The sequence below is a fragment of the Dasypus novemcinctus genome, chromosome 2 (genome assembly GCF_030445035.2).
Source record: "Dasypus novemcinctus isolate mDasNov1 chromosome 2, mDasNov1.1.hap2, whole genome shotgun sequence".
NCBI lineage: Eukaryota > Metazoa > Chordata > Mammalia > Cingulata > Dasypodidae > Dasypus > Dasypus novemcinctus.
This window is the reverse complement of record NC_080674.1, coordinates 138,441,745-138,464,536: the sequence shown is the minus strand read 5'-3', so window position 1 is coordinate 138,464,536 and position 22,792 is coordinate 138,441,745. Positions and strand designations below refer to the sequence as shown.

Here is a 22,792-nt window from a genome sequence, read left to right as displayed (position 1 = left end):
ACACACACTTACGTTTTCTCACTGAGTGACAGAACTTTGACTCTATTACTTGTTTACCTAAGAAGCAAAGGCTCAAACTAAGTCATTTTTCTTTAAAATTAACCTTGTTGTGTGCAGGAGAGGGGTAGTAGGATTAGCCATCAGTCTCAGTTCCCTCTCAATTTTGGACATGCTTTTGGGATCTGTTTTTGCAGGAGTTCCTCTCATAATTGTATACTGCCTCTTGCGTGTTTCCACAGGTGACACGGATCATATTATTATGGGTAAATAATCATTTTAATGATTTTGAAGGTGATCCTGCTATGACTCGATTTCTGGAGGAATTTGAAAAAAATCTGGAAGATACAGTAAGGGTCAAAAGAATTTATCTTCTTCAGAGTTTAGGAAGTCATTCCCCACCTTCCTCCCCAACATCAACTCAGAACAGTGTTGATGTTTTCCTATGGCTTGAATCTGTATTCTGGCAACTTGAAAATCTGTATTCTAGACCTCTGCCCATCCTCTGCCATCCCAACCCAAAAACCTAAAATTATACTTCTTCCCAAATCTCCAGTTTCTGTTTAAGATTAATAACTTGTTCTTCTCCCGGTCATCCAGGCTTATATACCCTTGTGTTATATGTGGGCTCCCTCTCTTTTCCTTATATTACCTGGCCAAGATAACCAGTCACTTACTGAAGTCACCTGGGCCACTGGTTAAGCATACATACATTTCTTTATGATCTCTTTTTCAGCCATTTCTTTTTTCCTTCCCTAGTTTAGAGGCTCGTTATGCCTGGTCTTTTATTATAGTCTGCTAACCAATACTAATTGTAGTCTGTCTATTCCCTTCCCCCCCACCCCCAGTCCAACCTGTATAGCTAAAAGATTGTTTTTAAAGCAAATGTGATGAATATTACTCTTTGTCAGTAAACCTTACTACCAGTGAAAGTAATTCCACACATATATTCAGGTCCATTATTTGTCTTTTTAACCTTTTTCTATGCACCCTAGATTTTAGCCAAACCAGACTATTTTATACTCTGCCAACTCAGTATCATAGACCGTTATTCTCTGAGACTGTAAGTCTTTTCTCCCCATCCTGCTGTTTGAAACTCTGCCACCTTTATTTCATATCTTATATATCAGATCCACATTAAGATTTTCTAGGTTTCCCTTTTGCATGTGATTCCACCTGTCCTTAGTTTACAGCACCTAAGATAATCCCCTCAAGACCCTCTTAACTTTAATAATAGCTATTCATGAATCCGTTTTATTCTCCCTGCCAGATGTAAAACTTTGGCTGTAGCTAGGATGTCTGATCCAAGCAATCAGTAATAATTTGTAGCATTTAAGAGTATGGTTACAGAATCAGATTGACTGAATTAAGAGCTGAGCTTTACCACCTACTAGATATGTATGCTTGGACACATGGTCTTATTTGTAAAGTAGGGATAGCAGGCCCTAGTTTATTGGAATTATGAAGATTATAATGACTAGTGAATATAATGTCTTTAGAACAGACTCTTAGCAATAGCAAATGCTCAAGAAATATAATTACCATCCAGAAAGTAGAAGTAGATTGTGTTGAATAAAGAGAGAAAAATTGCCAGATTTGTTCCCTTTTTCCTTACCATTTGGTCTCTGTAGCCTTCTCAGCAGCACATCTTCTCTATGCTAAATGACAAGAATGAATGAAAACTGGAGGTCTTGATAAACATACCTGCCATAGAGCTCACCACCATCATTTGTCTGGCTCTTCCAATGTTGACTACATAGATACTCGAGGAATTAATAGGATGTGGAAACTGCCTTGCAGTCATGGGATTTTTTTTCAGGATAATCATTCAGTCAGTCATCCAGTATTTCTTGAGTTCTACTTTACACTCCAAGGTGTTGTGTAGAATCAAAAGAAGTCTAAGACTTTGTCCCTGCCCAGAAAACACCTAAGCTTCTCCTTATGGACATGAAATATATACATATACTATTTGAGGATAATCTATTTTAAACTGAACCTGGAAGTTAAAATGTTACTGAGTTTACCTTAAACAATACAGGAAGATTTTCTGAAAGAGGGGGAAGCTTGAGTGTGCCTTTGAGTATTAGATAAGTATTAGGAAAAGTGGTTCATATTTTTGAAGAAAGGTTTTAAAAGATGCCAATTTTATAGAACAGCCAGGAAATAAGCAAGCTAGGAGTAGAGTATGTAATGGAAAGGTGGAAGGTATAGGAAATGAGAAATCAATTTTTGAGATGCCTCTACAAAGTAGATAACACTTTAAAATCCTTTCTTACTAGAAAACTCATATTGAGATCTTATTCTTGGCCCGCTTTTATTTAGCCCAGCTTACGTGTTCTATACTCTTTATATTTCAAACGTAACTTTAAAGCTAATAAACTTTAGGTGCCAAAAAGGACTAGACATATACATTTTTATATACATTTTACCTTCTTTCTCCTTTACAGAAAATGAATGGTCATCTCCGGTTATTAAATATTGCCTGTGCTGCAAAGGCAAAATGGAGACAGATTGTGTTGCAGAAGGCTTCCCGGGAGTCCCCTCTGCATTTCAGCCTTAATGGAGGAAGTGAGAAGGGGTTTGGTATTTTTGTGGAGGGAGTTGAACCAGGCAGCAAAGCTGCTGATGCAGGACTGAAACGTGGTGATCAGGTAAGTAAATAACCAACCACTTGGGTAAAAGCCTTCTTCTAAGTAATATGTCTGCTAGTTTTGTTCACATCTGCTAGTTCTTCAAGTAAGCATGATCATTTTAAGGAAATATTTTTCTGAGACTCTTTTTAGAGAGGTATTTGAAAATGGTTTATTTTTTTTTCCTGTCCCCTTCCCCGCCCCCAGTTATTTGCTCTCTGTGTCCATTCACTGCATGTTCTTCTGTGTCCGCCTGTGTTCTTGTCGGTGGCACCCAGAATCCGTGTCTCCTTTTTGTTGCGTCATCTTGCTGCATCAGCTCTACATGTGTGCAGCGCCATTCCTGGGCAGGTTGTAATTTTTTCGCACTGGGCGGCTCTCCTTACAGGGCGCACTCCTTACACATGGGGCTCCCCTATGTGGGGATTTTTAAAACACATTTGTCATGTATCCATTACTTTGAGTGGAAATTTTGATATACTGCAGCTAGAAACAGCATGATCTTGGCTCTATCAGCATGACCTTCTTTGAATGTTCCTGCCCATCTTTTAAGGACTAGGAAACTGTATTGCTGGCAATTTTAGAACTTTCCAGCTATTTCAATATGTGAGTTAGCATCCTTGCAGGTTTTGAAGGAGGGGGCACTTCCACCCCATAGCACTCTCTAATGTAAGTGGGCAAAGATTACCATAGGTCATGATAACAGTTCATGAGTAAGAATTACATCAATAGAACAAAGAGACCAGGAGATATTAGAATGAATTTAGTGGTGATTTAGTCTTCCCATGTGGCTATTAGATAACCATAGAGCAGTGTGTTTCAAAATGTAATCAACTGGGGGGATGCGGCTGTGGCTCAATCGATTGGGCTCCCATATACCATATGGGAGGCCCTGGGTTCGTGTCCTGAGACCTCCTTGTGAAGGCAAGCTAGGCTGTGTGCTGCGGAGAGCTGGCACAGCAAAATGGGAGACAACAAAGGGAGACAAGCAAACACAGAGGAATGCACAGTGAATGGACACAGAGAGCAGATAGCAAGCAAGCCGCAAGCGAGGGGGGGATAGGGATTAAAAAAATGTAATCAACTGTGAGGCAGATTTGGCTCAAGCGATTGGGCTCCCATCTACCATATAGGAGGTCCAGGGTTCAAATTCCGGGGCCTCCTGGTGAAAGCAAGCTGGCCCGAGTGGAGACCTGGCCCACGCAGAGTGCTGGCCTGCGCGGAGAGCTGGTGCATCAAGATGACACAGCAAAAAGAGACACAGAGAAGAGACAATAAGAGACACAGCAGATCAGGGAGCCAAGGTGACACAAGAGATAGAGCGCTTCTCTCCCACTCTGGAATGTCCCAGGATCGGTTCCCAGTGCCACTTAAAGACAAGACAAGCAGACACAGAAGAACACAGAGAGAATGGACACAGAGCAGACAGCAAGCACAAAACAGTGGGGGGGAGGGGTGTAAATAAATAAATAAATCTTTTTTAAAAATATAATCTACTGGGGAGTGGGTACGGCTCAGTGGTTCAGTGCCTGCTTCCTTGGTATGAGGTCCCAGGTTCAATCCCTGGTACTTCCTTAAAAAAAAAAAAGTTATCTACTGATAACCTTATTACATTAAAAATGCAATCCTTAGACCTCCTTCCCCTGTCCTATTATATTAATCACATTCTCGGAGAATAAGGTCCTATAATCTATCCTTCTACAAAACTCTCTAAATGATTCTTTTGCATACCAAATGGTAATAGCCCAAGTCAAACTGATCATCAGAATCACTTGGGAAACTCCTTTTCCCATTTAAAAGGTTTGTTCATTTATTCATGTGGAATGACTTTGTTTTATTTTAAGCTGAGCTATACTTTTTTTTTTCGTTATTAAGGTATTCGTGTTATAAAAGCTTCAATACTTCAGAGCAGTTCTTCCCAACTGGGGACAATTTTGCCCTCCTGGGAACATTTGGCAATTTCTGAAGATAATCTTCATCATAACTGGTGGATTGCTATTGGCACCTAGTGGGTAGGGGCCAAGAGTACTGTTAAACATCTTGCAATGCACAGGACAACTCCCACAACATGAATTATCCACCCAAAATGTCAGTAGTTAAAAATGTCAGTAGTTGAAAACTCTGATTTTAAGTAGTAATGATTCCTTTTATCTTTTATTAAGGAAGCTTTTTCAAATTAAGATTTCTGGGCCTTACCTGAAACCTACTCTAAGAATCTCTAGTAGCTAAGACCTGGAACCAGTATATTTATTGTTCAAATATTTTATTGTAAATACATCTAAGAATTTCATTTTTCACAGAAAAAATAACTAATAAATGAAATTCTTTCATTCCCGAGAGAAGAAATTTATCATGTTTTAACTTCAATCTTAACCCTCCCCACTGTTGTTGAAATTATCTGAAATTTTAGATTTTTTAATCATTAATTTTTTACATTATATTCTCTTTCACAAATACTTTTGACATTTGCATTAAGTTTCATATGTTTAAGTTTAATAATCATTTTAGCATGTACACCTGCCTTAACTGATTTTATGAATCACCTACATTTTATCTATGCCATAAATTCCCCGTTATTTTTGTTCATTTCCCAATTTGTGAGACTACTTTTAATACTTTTTTTGAAAAGGGCAAGTGGATACTATATCTTTGCATATTCTCACATCTCTGATAATATATTAATGATGCTTTCAATGGGGAATAAAATTATTTGGTCACTGATTTTTCCCTCAGAAAGCCACAGAAGTGTCACATCATCCTAATATTGCCTAGGAAAAGTCCAAACAAGCCTTTATTTTTCTTTAGTATTTACCTTTGTTTTTATTTTCACAGTGATGCTTATAGATTGTTTATTCTCCATCCATAGAATTTTTAAAATTTCATTGAGTTATGTTAGGAGCAGGTCTCTTTGCATTATTTTTACATGACTCTAAGTGAGCCATTTCAGTACATAGACTCAAATCTTTATCCTTTTCCTTTGAATCAGGTTTTTAAAATAATAGTTTCCCTATGTGATTCTGAGTTATAATCAAGTTTGGGCAGCTCTGCTATGAAAGATCAGTGGTGTTCACATGGAAGAAGAACCCATCTCGTTGTGCTAGTTGCTCTTTGACTGCCTAATTCAAGCAGTGTTGGAGAAGAGGAGGGGAAACAAATGATATTAAATATATCTAAAGTACCGTGGTTAAATTAATTATCTCTTTTTGATATGAAATAAATTTACATTAAGAATATTTCACTAAAATTTGTACATAAACATATAGGCAATCTTTTTTATGAGCTGATCTGACATTAAATTTTTTATTTCATGTAAAAACTTCAGTACATTTAAAAAAAAATTCCTCTATGTTATCCCAGAGGGGATGAACATTTTTTAAAATGTTTTGTACTAGAGAATATAATGCAACAATATAGAGAAAAAGCTGAAAGCAATGCTAGTTCCACTTCTTACAGTGATAATATTGTTCAGATATGAGTGAATTTTATTCATTTCACTTTATTTTTCTACCATGAACTTTTAAGGTTGTAGAAGTAACTGCTGTACTTTCTGTTTTAAATTTCATTTCTCAAATACTTTTCTCCTAAGATAATGGAAGTGAATGGACAAAACTTTGAGAACATTACATTTGCGAAGGCTCTTGAAATTTTGAGGAATAATACTCATCTTGCACTTACTGTAAAGACTAACATTTTTGGTGAGTTTTGTTGTAAAATATGAGCTTATTTTGTGATTTTAGAGGAAAATTCTTACAGTAAAAGTTATAATAGTAAATGTAAATATGTTTTTACCAGAACTATTTGAAAATATAATTACATTCAGTTATTTATGAAATGTCTATTGAGTATTTATTATATACTTTAATGTGCTATAGATATACAGAATGAAACTTAGAAGTTGTAATTAGGTGCTTTTTCTCCTGTTAATATGCAATTCAGTCTGTTTCTTATCATTAAGCTAACCTGAATAGTATGAATGCCAGATTAGCTGTGTCATGGAAATACGTTTAATGTAATGGTGAATTACATATTTTTAATAACGATGTTTACTACTTTTCTGTGTAAAATTTTGATTACTGTTTGTATCATGTTTGTATTTGAATGAAGCAAGGATGAGGCTTATACTTTTAACTGAATTTACTATTTGGGTTTTTTTAATATTTTTTATTTTCCTTTTTTTAAATTTATTGATGTCTATCACTCATACATAAACATACATAAACAATAAGTGTATAGTAATAGTTGTGAACTTACAAACAAACATATATAACATCATACAGGACTCTCATGACTCACCCTACCACCAACACCTTGCATTGTTTTTAAACCTTTTTAATTAATGATTAAAGAGCATTGTCAAAATATTACTACTAACCAAAGTATTTTTCCTCCAAGCCACACTATTATTGTTATCAACATTATATCTTTTATATATAAACATACATAAACAATAAGTGTATAGTAGAAGTTGTGAATTTACAAAGCAAACACACATAACATCATACGGAGGTCCCATACATCAACCCTCCACCAGCACCTTGCATTGTTATGATACGTTTGTTACAAATTTTGAAAGAATATTGTCAAAATCTTACTGCTAATTATAGTCCTTACCTTACATTTGATGTATTTCTCTCCCAACACACCCTTTTATTATTTTTTAAATATATTTTTTATGACAGAAGTTGTAAACTTAGAAATTAATCATGCACATATACAGAATTCACAAGCAACACACCTCTATCAACATACCACACTGGTGGAACATTTGTTACAGATAAAATAATATCATCTGATTGTTAACACGTCCATAGTGTACATTTGGCACACATTTTCCATACTGTACTTTTTAACACAGATCTTTGGCATAGTGCAAGAATAATATATTATTACTGCTACTTACAGTTTTTAGGTCATTCCAGTTGTATTTTTCCCATGCTTCTCCACATTCCCACCACACGGCAGTAGTGATGTACATTTGCTCTAGCTCACAAAGGACACTCTTGCATCTGTACCATCAACCTCAGTTCTCATCCACCTCTTGGTTTACTGTGCTAATCGGTTTCTAAATTATTCTCTAGCATTCTGTCAATTGGCATTTACATACCTAGGCTATCATTTTCAGCCACATCTTCATTTATAAACTAGCTGTTAACTCACTTTGTTACCATCCACTTGATACATTTCCACACTTTTACAGTAAAGCTAATTAAAACTTCTACATACTTTAAGCATCAGTAGTCCTTCTCAGTCCTCCTCTTATCTCCTTTAAGAATTCACTACCTACTACCAGGTCTTGAAGATATTTTTCTATAATTTCTTCTAGAAACTTTATGGTTCTTTTATTTTTACGTTTTTGATTCATTTTTAATTAATTTTTGAATAAGGTGTGAGATAGGATTCCTCTTTCCTTCTTTTGCCTATGGATATCCAGTTCTTTCAGCATCATTTGTTGAATGGACTGTTCTCCCCGAGCTGTGTGGCTTTGACAGGCTAATCAAAAATCACTTGACCATATATGTGAAGTTCTGTTTCTGAACCATCAATTTTGTTGCATTGGTCTATTGTCTGTCTTTATGCCAATATCATTGCTGTTTTTACCACTATAGCTAGGTAATATGATTTCAAGTCTTGAGATGAGAGTTGCTTTTCCTTTTTAAAATGTTTCTGGCTATTCGGTACCCCTTACCCTTCCAAATAAATTGATAATCATGTTTTCAATTTAAAAAAAAAAAGCTGGTAGAATTTATGTCGGGATTGCCTCAAAGCTGTATATCAATTTGAGTAGAATTGACATCTTAATGATATTTAGTCTTCCAATCCATGAGCATGGAATGTTCTTCCAGTATTTAGGCCTTTTTTTTTTTTCTTTTAACATTGAGTTGCAGTTTTCTAAATGCAAATGCTTTATATCGTTGGTTAAATTTATTCCTATTTGAGTTTTATCTGTCATATTTTATTTTCACCACTCTTTTGACACTTTTAGTTACTTTTATTGATATAAATGTCATTTCTAGACTCAATTCCAGGCCTCTCTTATCTTTTCTTTTCAGGCTTTCGTACACTCCTTAGTATTTCCTGAAAATCTGGTCTCTTGCTTAGAAATTCTTTCCGTTTCTGTTTATCTGTGAATATTCTAATCTAGCGCTCATTTTTGAAAGACCGTCTTGCCAGATATAAGATTCTTGGCTGGAAGTTTTTCTCCTGTAGTATCTTAAATATATCAGACCACTGCCGTCTTCCGTCCATGGTTTCTGGTGAGAAATCAGTGCTTAATCTTATTGTGTATCCCTTATATGTTATACATTGCTTTTCTCTTGCTGTTCTCAGAATTCTCTTTTTGTCTTTGACATTTGACATTCTGATGAGTATGTGTCTCGGAGTTGGTCTGTTTGGATTTTTATGGATGGGAGTACACTGTGCTTCTTGGACGTGGATATATATGTCCTTCAATAGGGTTGGGAAATTTTTTACCATAAATTCTTCAAATATTTCTTCTGCCCCTTTTCGCTTCTCTTCTCCTCCTGGGACACCCATGACGTGTATATTTGCACGTCTTTTGCTGTCATTTAGTTCCCTGAGACTTTGTTCAATTTTTTCCCTTCTTTTCTTCATCTGTTCTTTTGGATGTTCACTCTCAGAGGCCATTTCTTCAAGCTCACCAATCCTTTCTTCTGCCTCCTTAAATCTGCTATTATGTGATTCCAATGTTTTTTTAAATGTTATTTCTTGTGCCTTACATTCCCATAGTATCTGCTATTTTTCTGTGTATGCTTTCAAATTCTTCTTTGTGCTCATCCAGTGTCTTTTTTTTTTTTTTCAGTAACTTATTTTTATTTCTCGTTCCCCCCGTTGTCTGCTCTCTGTGTCCATTTGCTGTGTGTTCTTCTGTATCTGCTTATATTCTCATTAGGCAGCTCCAGGAACCAATCCTGGGACCTTCCAGAGTGGGAGAGAGGCAATTACTCTCTGGCACTACCTCATCTCCCTGTTCTGCTACATCTTCTTATCTTCTCTCCTCTGTGTCTCTTGTTGCAACATCTTGCTGCACCAGCTCTCTGGGTCGGCTGGCACTCCTGCGCGAGGTGGCTTTTCCAAGCGGGGTGGCATTCCCACGCAGGGCAGCACTCCTGCGCGGGGCCACATTGCCACATGGACTGGCACTCCTCATGGGCCAGAACTCCACATGGGCTAGCTTGCTGCTTGGGCCAGCTTGCCTTTACCAGGAAACTCTGGGCATCAAATCCTGGACCTCCTATATAGTAGACAAGAGCCCAATTGGTTGAGCCATCTATTTCCCCCAATGTCTTCTTAATATCCTTACTCTCTTTAGCCATTTAATTGAATTTATTAAGATTTGTTTGAACATCTATGATTAGTTGTTTCAATTCCTTTATGTCATCTGGAGGCTTATCTTGTTCCTTTAACTGGGCCATATCTTCCTGTTTCTTGATGTGGATTATAATTTTTGTTGGTGTCTTGGCATCTGGCTTACTAGAGTATTTATTCTGGGTGCAGTTTTTCTCATTAGTTTAGGGATTTCTTGCCCTTTCTCCCTTGCTGGTTGTGCAGTAGGAACAAGGATATAGTTGGTGCTATCATCTGTGAAGGCTCAAGCTGCCCCCATTGCCCCGGGGACTGATGAAGCTTCTTCCAACTTTCTCCTTTGCCAGGGGTAGGGACAGAGTCACTGCTGTGTGGAGTAAGCCAAGTCATACAGACCTAGACTATAGTTGCCCAGAGAGACTGATAAAGCTTCATGCCTCTTTCTCTGCTCCTGGGGCAGGGATAGAGCTGCAGGTGTGGGCAGCAGTCTTTGCAGTATAGGTTCAAGGTGACTGCAGTTGCCCCAGTAGACTTCTGATTATTCAGTCTGTGCCAGCCAAATGTACCTGTAGTTACCTGGATAGGCTGGTGCAGGGCCCACCAACTTCTTCCCTGCCCAAGGTTGGACTGAAGCCTTGCCTAGGGCTGCAGGCTGATCTGGGTGAAAGAAACCGGTTCCTACTGTCACTGTGATTTTTGGTCAGCTGGGCTTCCACTCGGCAGAGTCAAAATGGCAGCCACCAGCCTCTTTCTGACTTGTTCAGATTCATACCCTGCTGTTCCTAGGGTTATACCTTAGCCAGCTGAGTCTACTAATCAGTAGCTGAAATCCGTAGCCAACCTGATCTCCTCCTCCCCTGCTTTTGGGAAATGGATCTTCCAATTCCAACCACAGAATAGCTCCTAGGGCATATTGCATTGCCAAAGTAGGATAAGCACCAGCCTCTGCGGCTTGACTGGTAATTTCCTGGAGAGGCTGGTGCAGGTCACCCCAGCTTCCTCCCTGCCAGAGGTGCAGTTGGGATATGGGCTAAGCTGCTATCTGATCTGGATGGAAAGAAACCAGTCTCTACCATCACTGTGATTTTCAGTCCGCCACGATTTCCCTCGTGCCAGGGGCGGAGTTAAAATGGCAGCTTCCAGCCTCTTTCTGACCTGACAGGCTCAAACTTTAGCTGTTCTTAGGATTATACTTTAGCCCGCTTAATTTCCTCATCAGCAGCTGAAGTTGGTACCCAACCGTCTCTTCCTCCCCCATTTTTGGGAAGTGGAGCTTTCAATTTCAGCTGCAGAACATCTTCCCAGGTGGTTTGTGCCTCCCGTGAAAGATGGGCACCGACCTCTGTGGCATGGAGCACTCTACTTACAAATCTTCTCTGCAGATGGGCAGTCTCCTTTCATTCCTTCAAGGATGTTGCAAGGTGCTCTTCTAGCCTAGCCTCCTGGAGCCCCCAAACAGGTGCTTTAGCTAGCTCCAGATAGCTCTGGGTGATTACTAACTGTTCTGTAGCAGGAGCTGACTCTATGAGCTCCTTACTCCACTGCCATCTTGCTGGTTGTCCCTATTTTGGGGTTTTTTGAAACTTTTAAGTAAACTTTTTGTAATTCATTTCTTTAGATACCATAGGATTTTCTCTGAAAATTTGAGAAGGGCAATAGTAAAAACAGTATAACAACTGAAAACTTGAAAACTATCGAAGAAAATTTAAGAAAGAGTCCTTATGAATCAATGAAGGGAAAAAAATTCTAAGTTAGGTTCCAATTTGAGAAGTAAGAGTTGACTTTTTAAGACATATGCCTATGGAGAGGAAGTGTGAGCTTTGTTTTTCTCACTTTGGCTCTTCCTCATAACTGTACGTAGTCATAAAGAAAACTGACATGTTTGGTATTTTTCCTCTTTTAAGACTCTCTGACTCAAATACATCGTGTTAAATCTGGTATATAACTGTCTCATGAAAATCTCCTGATATATATATAACTTTTAGCATAGAATAAGTAAGCCTTCACAGTTAGTGGATTTCCTGGAGTTGGGACTAGTATCTATAAATGTCAAATTTTGGGTTAAACTAGGACTTAGATTTTGAAAACTATGAAAGTGAAGCTTGTTCTACCATCTTGGTTAAGTTATTTAGTTCTCTAAGCCTCATTTCCTCCAGTTATATTTCATAGAGTTCTTTAAGGATCAAATACCTTAATAGCTTTTATGTCTGGTATATATAATAAAAATTAACTGGTATCAGATATTATTTATGAAAACATAGAGACAGCATAATGTAGTGGTTAACAACATGGACCCTGGAAGACAGAAAAAATACCTCTGAGGAATATGAAAGGCAGAGAAGCTACAACCTCATGACCTATTTTGAATAGTAGGAAACAATTGCCCAGTAGAATCCTAGACTGGGTGTGGCAGAGGACAAGAGTTAAGTGGTACTGCAAAAAGGGGATGATACCTCCTTCTTTACCCTAGGTAGAATGCAGACAGGCATCAGTAACCCCAAGCAAAACACAAAAGAGTATCTTAAAGAAAAATTAATAAAACATATGTGGATATGGAGCATTTTAGTCTAGTTGTGGTGCTGCCATGGTAAGTCCTACTAACTCTGACTTTACCATGAAGCAGAGTTCAGCAGTTAAGTTATCCTGCATGGAATGCAGAGTCAGAGCACCTACAAAAAAGAGAACTATAACCAGAAACTACAGATCTGTTTAGGTGATAACAGAGCAAACCATACTTGGTCTTTGCATGTTAATTACAACTGACAGTCTGGGATCTCCAGGCATAAGAGATGCAGGATCATTTGAGGGGTGGAGTGGTGGACTTAATAAGTAAGCTTGAAGATTAGGAAGAAAACAGGAAATTTAAAGAAGAGAAGAAAAGAGATTTTAGAACTCCCCTCAGAGGGATTTGAAAATTCATCTCTTAAAACAAGGAAAGGATGTTAGGAAAAAAGGGCCAAAAATCAGAGAAAAACAATAGCTCTTAGAGTGTCTTGGGAAACGGACTTGGCCCAGTAGTTAGGGTGTCCGTCTACCACATGGGAGGTCCGTGGTTCAAACCCCGAGCCTCCTTGACCCGTGTGGAGCTGGCCCATGCGCAGTGCTGATGCGCGCAAGGAGTGCCGTGCCACGCAGGGGTGCCCCCCACGTAGGGGAGCCCCACGCGCAAGGAGTGCACCCCGTAAGGAGAGCCGCCCAGCGCGAAAGAAAGTGCAGCCTGCCCAGGAATGGCGCTGCCCACACTTCCATGCCGCTGATGACAACAGAAGCGAACAAAGAAACAAGACACAGCAAATAGACACAGAGAACAGACAACCGGGGGATGGGGGGGAATTAAATAAATAAATCTTAAAAAAAAAAAAGAGTGTCTTAAATTGTAATTGCAAAGTCAAAACAATATAATAGAAGGAATAGATAGTAAAGTTAGAAAACTCACCCAAACTTTAAAACAAAAAGACAAAATAAAATTGAGTATTCCAGGAGCTCAAAAAGAAAACGTGAAGAAGAAAGTATTTAAGAAATAAGATCAGACAGTCCTAGAGTAAAAGAAGAGTATGACTTTTCATATTCAAAGGGCCCCTAAATTTTTAGTAAAATGAATAAAAAATTACTTCTATATCAACTTTCTTCTTCTAGTATTGACTGAAGATAACTAAAAGAGCTAGAACACCTATAAAAAGTAGCTACAAACAAGTGTAAAAATCCAAAAAGATAGTGAAGAACTACCAGGCATAACAAAGAAATTAGATTTCAAAGCAGTAACCTGAAGTCATACTTGCTCTAGAACAGTTACTACAGAAAATGCAACTGAAAGACTGAGCCCCTTTTGGCAATAGACCCCACCTCCATCCCCCAGGAAAAGGTGAAAGGTTTGGAGTCATGCCGTTGCTAAGAGCACAAACTCTTGGTGCATCAGATTCTTTCTCCCCTCTTGGAACTGTTCCCAAGAGTTAATTTTCCCAAAAGCACTGCCTGCCCAGTAGTGGCGCTGCACACACGGAGAGCTGACGTAGCAAGAAGACACAACAAAGAGAGACATAGATTCCCGGTCTCAATGACAAGAATATAAGCGGACAAACACAGAAGAACACAGAGCAAATGGACAGAGAGAGCGGACAACTGCGGGGGTGGGGGTGGGGGGGCGAATAAATAAAAAATTAAAATCTTTAAAAAAGAAAAAAAGTTAATTTTCCCAGAAGGAGCTGCAGGGTATTAACTCCCATGATTTTGAATTTAGTTCCCACCCAAGGCCGAGAGAACCTAGCATAACAACCTTTGTTAAAGATTAAGCCTTCAAGGCTTACTCTGAACTAGGAGACTAGCCTCCTCTAGGTGATGAAGAAAAATCTCAAGCTCTGGCCCTGACCCCAGTGTACTCTCAGGTGCCTGGCAAGGAAAATAAAAATCCTCCTTAGAGGATGGTAATAACAACCAAGATCTCAAATTATTTTAAAAAATAATTTTTCAAATAATAGAGTCAAGCAGACAATCAAGGAGATTGAGGCAGTGTCAAAGTCAGCATGAGCCAAAAACAACGGAAACAAACCCATAGTAGTTACAGATATCACGTGCAAACTGTAAGAAAGCTTTCTATTCACAGAGATAAAAATCAAATTAAGGGTTCCAGGTCTCAGTGAGATGCCACCCTTCATCTTCTATTGTACTCAACTATAAAACCTACTAGGATGAGTAACCCGCCTAATTGGAAACGCTGAAGGGAAAAAAAAAGTAATAAGGGGTGCATCAGGGAAGAACACCAGAACTCAGAACACCACCTAATGGGCAGTGCATTTACCATTTCCATCTTTGGTGTCCAGGGCTGGACTGAAGGTATTCTGAAACCTGGAAGTGAGTAGTGTGGTGCAGACAGAGAAATACAGGAGAAACCTGCCTTGATAAGCTCCTAAAAATTCAGACAGAATAGGGAAATCCCCCATTTCCCATTTCCCATTCTCTCAGGTCCATCTGCCAAGCAGTCCAGCAGCAGTGGCAGTGGTCTGCAGCAGAGGCCTCTCTACACAAGCCAAAATTCTGAGGCTGGGGAAACTTTTTCACCCTTCAGTGGCATTGTGGCTCCATGAGAGCAGAACCTGTCTCACTGCTCCCCCACCCCACCCCTGTCCTTCTGCCTTTTGCCCCCCAACATGTTGCAGTAGACAGTTTCTCTCCATAGAACCTGTAAGGGAATCTAAAGAACTGGAAAATACAAGGTAGATAATGGAGAGGGAGAAAACAACCTCATAAAAGTTGTTTCTGAACTCCAGGGTTTACCACTATCCTGCCCATGCATGGAGCAGATTCTAATAGACTTCGAGAACTGACTTACCAGGTAGACCTCTGCTCAGATCGTAGACTGACTTCTGAATGGCACAAAGCAGACAGATCGAAGTAGCACTGCAAAGATTTTGAAAACTGAACGTTGGAACCACAGAAGTCTAAATTTAAAGTACCAACATTTCTCCAAAGGGTGTAAAAAGGACACAGTAGTTTTAACTTTAACAAGGACTCTCTTGTTACAGTTTTCTTTGTATATTTATTTAGTTTGCATAGCATTTGGAGTTTGCATAGCATTTGAATTTGTATATTGTTATCTTTCATTAATATTAGAAATATCGTAGCCATTATCTCTTCATTATCTTTGTCCCTTTCTCAATTTCCTTTCCTCTCGGAGACTAGTTACTCATATGTTAACACAAATGTTAACAACATCTGTGTTCCATATATCTCTTACAGTCTGTTCTGTTCTTTCCAATTTTTTTCCCTCTTTGTGCTTCAATTGGATGTTTTCTAATAACCTATCTGAGCAAACTAATCCTGTTTTCTGCTGAATCAGGCTGTGGTTAAACCTATCCAGGGAGTTCCATTTTAGATAATTAATTTTTTTTATTTTAGAGTATCCGTTTGAATCTTTCTGATAAACTCCAGTGCTTCCCCATCTTTTTTATCCATTTTATCACCTTTCCTCTATTTTCTTTAATATATTTATAATCTTAGTTACAAAGCCCTTGTTTGTTACAAGCTTCAGCATTTGGATCATCTTTTCTAGTTTGTTTTATCAATCTTATTTTCCTACTTAATTTTGAAATGTCTTAAAATTTTTATGTTATAGATCGGACATTGTGTATAAAAGTATTTTAGAATTATTTTCTCAGGGAGGATTTGTCATTTCCTCTGCTTATTAGGCAGATAGGGTAAGGGAATTTGAGCTGGGTCAGACTGGGTTAGACACAGTGGTCTCAAATTGAGAGCAAGACTTGTCCTGTGCTTAATGTAGCCCTTCCCTCCCCAACCCTCTTTGGAACTTTGTCTCCTAAGCAGTGAGAAATTGCAGGGAAGTTCCCTCTGCTTCTTCAGCCTTCCTTGTGCTGGCCCACCCACCCCCACCTCAGGAAAGGCTTTTGATTCAGAATCTGGTAGGTTGCTGTCTGGAGACACTTTTATGTAAATTCTCCCTTTCAGAGATTTTGAGCTTAGCTCCTTTAGCAAATAAAAACACAGGATACCCAGTTAAATTTGAATTTCAAATAAACAATCATTTTTTTTTAGTGTATTTGCAGTATTTAATCTGGCAACCCTACCCTGATGGTAAGTGACAGAAAGTAGAGTAGAATCCAAATCTTCTGATTCCCTGAACTCCCAGTAGCAAGAACATGGAGTCCTTACATGGGATCATTTGGAAAGAGAAGAAACCTCTTGTACTAACTCATGAACTCTACCCAGGCATACTGAATAGAATTTCTGGGGGTGGAGGTCAGGAAATTTCACTTTTTAGCAAGCATCCTCACCCCCATACCTCACTCCTGGGAATTCATTTGCATTCTGAATTTTAAGGGCACTTTTGTATGTATCTTTCTTATAAATTTAAACGCCCATATTCAGCTGTCTGTTTCACCCCAGCTCCTTGAGGGATTAATCTGTTTTGTATTTGTTGTAGGTCCCTCCCTGTTTTGTGTAATTGCCTCCTAAGTACCCTGAGACTAGGAAGTTCCCAGCCAGTCTCTTCATTGTTGAACTAACAGCAGATGTCCCATCTGAAAAACCAATGATGATTTTGAGTCTCTCTGTATTCCAGTTTTCATGCTAGCCCTCACATCTATAAAAAATTCTTTTTCCTCTAGTAGAATCCCTCTGCCTGATCCACACCTCATGTTTAGATTCAACAAATGCCCCAAAGGAAAAAGTAGCTGGCAATCTCAACTCACCTCTTACCTTTGCAACACTTCAGTTCATCTATTCCTCTACCGTTCACAACTTTCTAACGTCTTTAAAAATCCCATCACTGAGAAAACTCATTATTAGCATTTTTATTTTTATTATAACAAAAATAATAATATGCGTATTTTGGAACTGAAGCACTAAAGAAAGATACATGATGGATCCTTACTGTGTATGATATTCTATACCTATCCACATCCGTTGTACAGATCTACTTCTTGTTATATGATTGTTATTGTTGCACAGAATTCCATTGCATTATTATTTTTATCCCTTGAGCTAATGTCATATCACTGGACATTTTAGATTGTTTAGTTTTTGCTATAAGATAAATTTCTCAAAGTGGATTACTTCTGACAGATAAGGCAGAGTTTTCCTTTCCAAAAGTAGTCCAATCTATACTTTATTCATCATTATATGAGAATGCCTCTGCATTGAGTATGATCACCTTTTTAATTATTTATTTACATTTCTTTAATTATGAGTGAGGCTGAGCACCTTTTTTTTTTTGCATTATTTTCTATAAACAGTCTTAATTTTGCTCGTTTTTATATTGAGTTATTCATCTTTCAATGATTTGTTTCAATGTCTTACGAAAGACAATATCCTTTTGTCTTAAAGGCAGCAAATATTTTCCCCAAGTTATTTGTCTTTTGACTTTTCTTGTTTTATATACATACATATATATGTGTGTGTAGAGAGATGGAGATATTTTTAATCTTTATGTAGTCCGTTATTAAGCTTTTCTTTTATGGATTCTTGGGCACTTTCATTTCTGATTCATATATTTTGCCTGATATTGCCATTAATGGCATTGTAATTATTCTTACTCATTATCCTTTCATTTTGGTCCCTAATTATTTTTTAATTTTACAGTCTGTACTCTTATCTACAAATCACAAGCTCCACAAGTTTTTACATATAAAATTATAGGTACAAGTCCAGTGAAGAACTATTACATAAGCTCATGAATGGCCCTATATGCACGTTGCAGCCAGTGTGAACTTCTGCCCCCAGCTCTTCAAAGATTTCCTGTTGCTCATTAAAAAAAATTAAACACCTTATCATAGGATTATCTAGCTTCTTCTCTCCCATGTTCTACCTTGTTTGCTGTGGTCTACCCATCCAGTTCCTTGAATTTTCCTTCTATCACAGAGACCCTGAATTTCAGGTTCCCTTCACATGAAATCATTCCTTCTTCCCCTTCCTTTGCCAATTTAAAATCTACTTATCTTTCTGATTTCTTCTTACAAGGGGATCCCTTCCTCTTCTTACTTGGGAAAGGTTTCCCATTTCATTCTATCTAAATTAGTTCCTCTGGTGATGTTCTCTGTGTCATGTGTCTTAGACTATGAGTTCCTCACAGAGAAATCTGCAGGTATATTGTCTGACATATATACATAGTTCAGTAAATACCTTTTGATGGGATAAATATCTTGATTTTAGCTTCAAAAAGTATGTTCATTTTTACCATGTGGCATAAAATTGAGTGAAATTTTGAAAATAAAAACTGAAAAGGACTCACTGTATTTTAATCAAGGAAAGTATCTTTGAAAGGCAACTCCTAAAGATCTCCATTACTGGAAACGTAGAAAATGTGCTTTTCACTAGCTTGAAATATGCTTTGGTAATGTAGGGTCATCCTTCTGGTTGAAGCCTTCTTTCTATAAGGACAAGATTTTTTACCTGAATACCAAACTGTTTTACTATGTCAACTCTAAATGTTTTTTCCATCTGAATCTTACAAATTTAATTCCTTTGGTATTGTGGGAATCTGTTGCTTTCTTTCATCCCAGACATAGCAGAAAAGATTACAGTTCTCTGATTGGTTTTTCAGTGGGCACATTTATACATTTACAGCTTTTCTTCTATAAAGGTACAGAATATACTATTCAGAGGCACACCCAATGATAAGCTAAGTGTTTGGCTCTGCACCTATGTGGCTCAAGACCTTTAAAATCTCTCGAGGAAATGCAGTCTCCACTTCTCTTGCATTTAACTTCCCTAAGCCCCATTACCTTCCAGTATGCTGTCTCTTCCTTTAGCATATATATCATTTTTAGCATTTTTTTTCTTTAGCAGTCTAGAGGCTTACCTGTCTTATTTAGAGTTAATAGAAAAGTGTCTAAAAATATGATTGGCTGTTTACTTCAGACCACTCTAGTGAACATTTATTAGCAGTTTTACTTTACTGACATAAACCTCAGAAATATCACCCTGAGGAAATTGGTATATATTACCAAATTCAGTACTATTTGTTTCTGGTTTGGAAAAAAAAAAAAGGAAGAAAGAGAAAGAAGGTTCAGCAAAGCTCTACCCATTTTTTTTAATGGCTAAATTTTGCAAAACTGAATCTGACTATCATACTTGCAAACTCATCTTCAATGTTATATATTATGGTAAGGAATAACGTAAATATTAGACTCTAAATCTCTGTTGCTATAAATTTTGGACTAGTAATCAATTTTTTTGTTGTTGTTGTTTTCTTAATTTTTTAAATATTACATTCACAAAATATGAGGTCCCCACATACCCCCACCCCCCTCACCCCACCCCTCCCCCCACAGCAACAATCCCCTCCATCATCATAAGACACTTATTGCATTTGGTGCATACATCTCTGAGCACCGCTACATATCATGGTCAATGGTCCACATCGTAGCCCACACTCTCCCACGTTCCACTCAGTGGACCATGGGAGGACACACAGTGTCCGGTAACTGTCCCTACAGCATCACCCAAGACAACTCCAAGTCCCGAAAACACCCCCACATCTCATCTCTTCCTCCCATTCCCCACCCCCAGCAGCCACCATGGTCACTTTCTCCACATCAATGCCACATTTTCTTCGATTACTAATCACAATCGTTCATGAATAGAATATCAGTAATCAATTTTATTGCCATTACCTCTGGACTTTTCATGCATATGCTGACAGACTATCCACATCCTTCCTCTTTCCCCCAATGACTTCCTTTTATCACTCTTTGGTAACATCAGAAATACAGTCAGATGCAAAAACTGAAGAAAGAAGTGGGTACAGCTGATAAGTACAAGATGGGTGTAACTTTGGTAGTGATAAATGAATGGGGCTGCAAAAGTCAAGTAATAGCAAATAACTGTGTTTATCCTTAAGATTTTTATTGATGAAAAGCTTTCTAATGAGAAGAAAGAAATGACAAATTTTATTTTATTTCCACAGTGTTCAAAGAATTACTTAGTAGGACTGAACAGGAGAAAGCTGGTATTCCACATATTCCCAAAATTGCTGAGAAAAAAAGTAATCGCCATTCAATCCAGGATGTACCAGGAGATATTGAGCAAACATCACAGGAGAAAGGAAATAAGAAAGTTAAAGCAAATACTGTTTCTGGTGGAAGAAACAAAATCAGAAAAATTTTGGATAAAACTCGATTTAGTATCTTGCCTCCAAAACTATTTAGGTAGGTAATGCCAGTTGCAGTCATGTAGGAATTTTCATAGTGATTGTAAAGGTTTTATTTTGGGAACAGGGAGTTTGGGTAGATTTTTTTTTTTTAATACAACTAATGTGTCATAAAAATTTCAAGCAATATGTAAATATGCAAGAATAAATTTGAAACATTCTCCCCCAACTGTGAAGTTACCACTGTTAGATTTGTTATATATTCTTCCGTTAGCCTTGTTTTGAATTTTAGAAAAGATTATCAAATTTTGTTTTATAAAATCTGATCTGCAATTTGGGGCACCCTAAATCTTGGGACGTAATGGTTGCTACCAGTTTTGTTTGTGTGTTTGTTTTTAGTCACCTTTCCCTTTCTGACACTATTACCTCCTGAATTCTAAAGCTGAACTTTTTAATCAAATCTATTTTCCATTTCTAAAATAGAATATCACTAAAACACTATTTGTTGAATGAGTTAAAACAAAATACTGAATCCATGAAAAAGAAAACATATTCAAAGAAAACATATTGGGTACCAGATAAATGCCTAACCTTATGCTGAAAAGAAATAGTCTCTATTTCCAAGGAATTCATATCCAGGAACCTTTTATTTACCACATATTTAATATACAGTAGTCACAATACCCAGAGATACAAAGATGAGTAGAAAAAGTTTTGTTTCATTTTATTTTCCTCCAAGAGCTGGTGGTCTAAAATGGTATTCAGGCAAATGGCAACATTCTGAAGTTATAGAGTGATAAATATTTTTCTTTGTACAGAGCAGGAACAAACTTCGTAGGTTTGGATAGGGTATGTGTGTGCCTGCCCAGAGATGAAGTGAGAGGTAAATAAACACTTGGTTATGAAGGACCTTTAATATTATGCCAAGAATGTAGACTATATCATGTCATAGAAGGCATGTGATGTGATAAGATTTGTTTTTTCAGAAAGACCTACCTCTGTAATGGCTGGTTTGGGATTGAGCGTCCAGCATATAGTGGCAGTGATGGCAAGGAAACCTATTAGGAAGCAGCTTGACGGTTTGACCTAATGTAAGGGGGAAATGGAAAGGAGAAATGAGATTATAAGGCTGTGAGTCTCTAAAAAAGAGTCTGGAGGTTGTCAGAAGGAATACCCCTATGTACAACTGAACAGAGTCCAAGAGACAGATAAGGTAGATACAACCCCAGGTATTGGTTCTTTTGAGGGATAAAGAGACCCACGGGTTCTATGGTCATGGCAGAAGGGGTTCACTGCCATGACAGATGGCCCTTCTTTGGAGCTGGTGTTTCTGCGTGATGGAAATGGACTCAGAGGGGATCTCTTTTCACAAGACTTGCATGCTACTTTATTGGAATTGTAGTTGGTGCTGGGTTTAAGATATATGTAGGGGATTTGAATCTCTGGACTGATAATATGACACCCAGGCCCAGAGCCTCAACAGACTTCAGCTCCTACACTTTGACTTATTGGACTTACTCCACTCAGCTAACATGGAGTTGAAGAAGGTCAACCACCACAACATGGAGCCTAGAGTGTCTACAACTAGAAGCGGGAAGAGTGCATCCAGTACCCATGTGGAATCTAAGCCCTCACTTGACATAGGTGTGCAATGGACACAACCAATCCAATGTCCACAGAGAAAATGTGGAATGGGTGTGGGAACGGTAGCCATGGGGGCTGCTGGGTGTGGGGAACGGGAGGAAGAGATGAGATGTGGAGGCGTTTTCGGGACGTAGAGTTGTCCTGGATAGTGCTTCACGGACAATTACAGGACACTGTAGATCCCCCCAGGGCCCACTGGATGGAACATGAGAGAGTCTGGGCTATGATGTGGACCATTGACTATGGGGTGCAGTGATGTTCAGAGATGAACTTACCAGGTGCAGTGGATGTATCACGATGATGGGAGAGAGTGTTGCTGTGGGGGGAGTGGGGGGCGGGGGCGGTGGGGTTGAATGGGACCTCATATATTTTTTTTAATGTAATTAAAAATAATAATAAATAAATATTTAAAAAAAATAAAAACAAAACAAAAAAAAAAAAAAGGAAGCAGCTTGAGCTCAATGTCAGCTCTCTTCTTTTATTTTTTTTTTTTTTTTTTTTTTTTTTTTTTAAAGATTTATTTATTTATTTTAATTTCCCCCCCTCCCCTGGTTGTCTGTTCTCGGTGTCTATTTGCTGCGTCTTGTTTCTTTGTCCG

At 38.1% G+C, this 22,792-nt stretch overlaps 1 protein-coding gene across 7 annotated transcripts in view; it reads left to right on the top strand.

The window, feature by feature from the left end:
* The window catches only part of RAPGEF6 (Rap guanine nucleotide exchange factor 6), a 273,773-nt gene that overhangs the window by 183,448 nt on the left and 67,533 nt on the right, over positions 1-22,792 (top strand). For all 7 annotated transcript variants that reach the window (XM_058278054.2, XM_058278041.2, XM_058278050.2 and 4 more), the window contains 4 exons: positions 240-347; positions 2,445-2,648; positions 6,214-6,322; positions 20,368-20,608. In XM_058278054.2, coding sequence (XP_058134037.1) covers positions 240-347; positions 2,445-2,648; positions 6,214-6,322; positions 20,368-20,608 — 662 coding nt within the window. The remainder of the gene's footprint in view (positions 1-239; positions 348-2,444; positions 2,649-6,213; positions 6,323-20,367; positions 20,609-22,792) is intronic.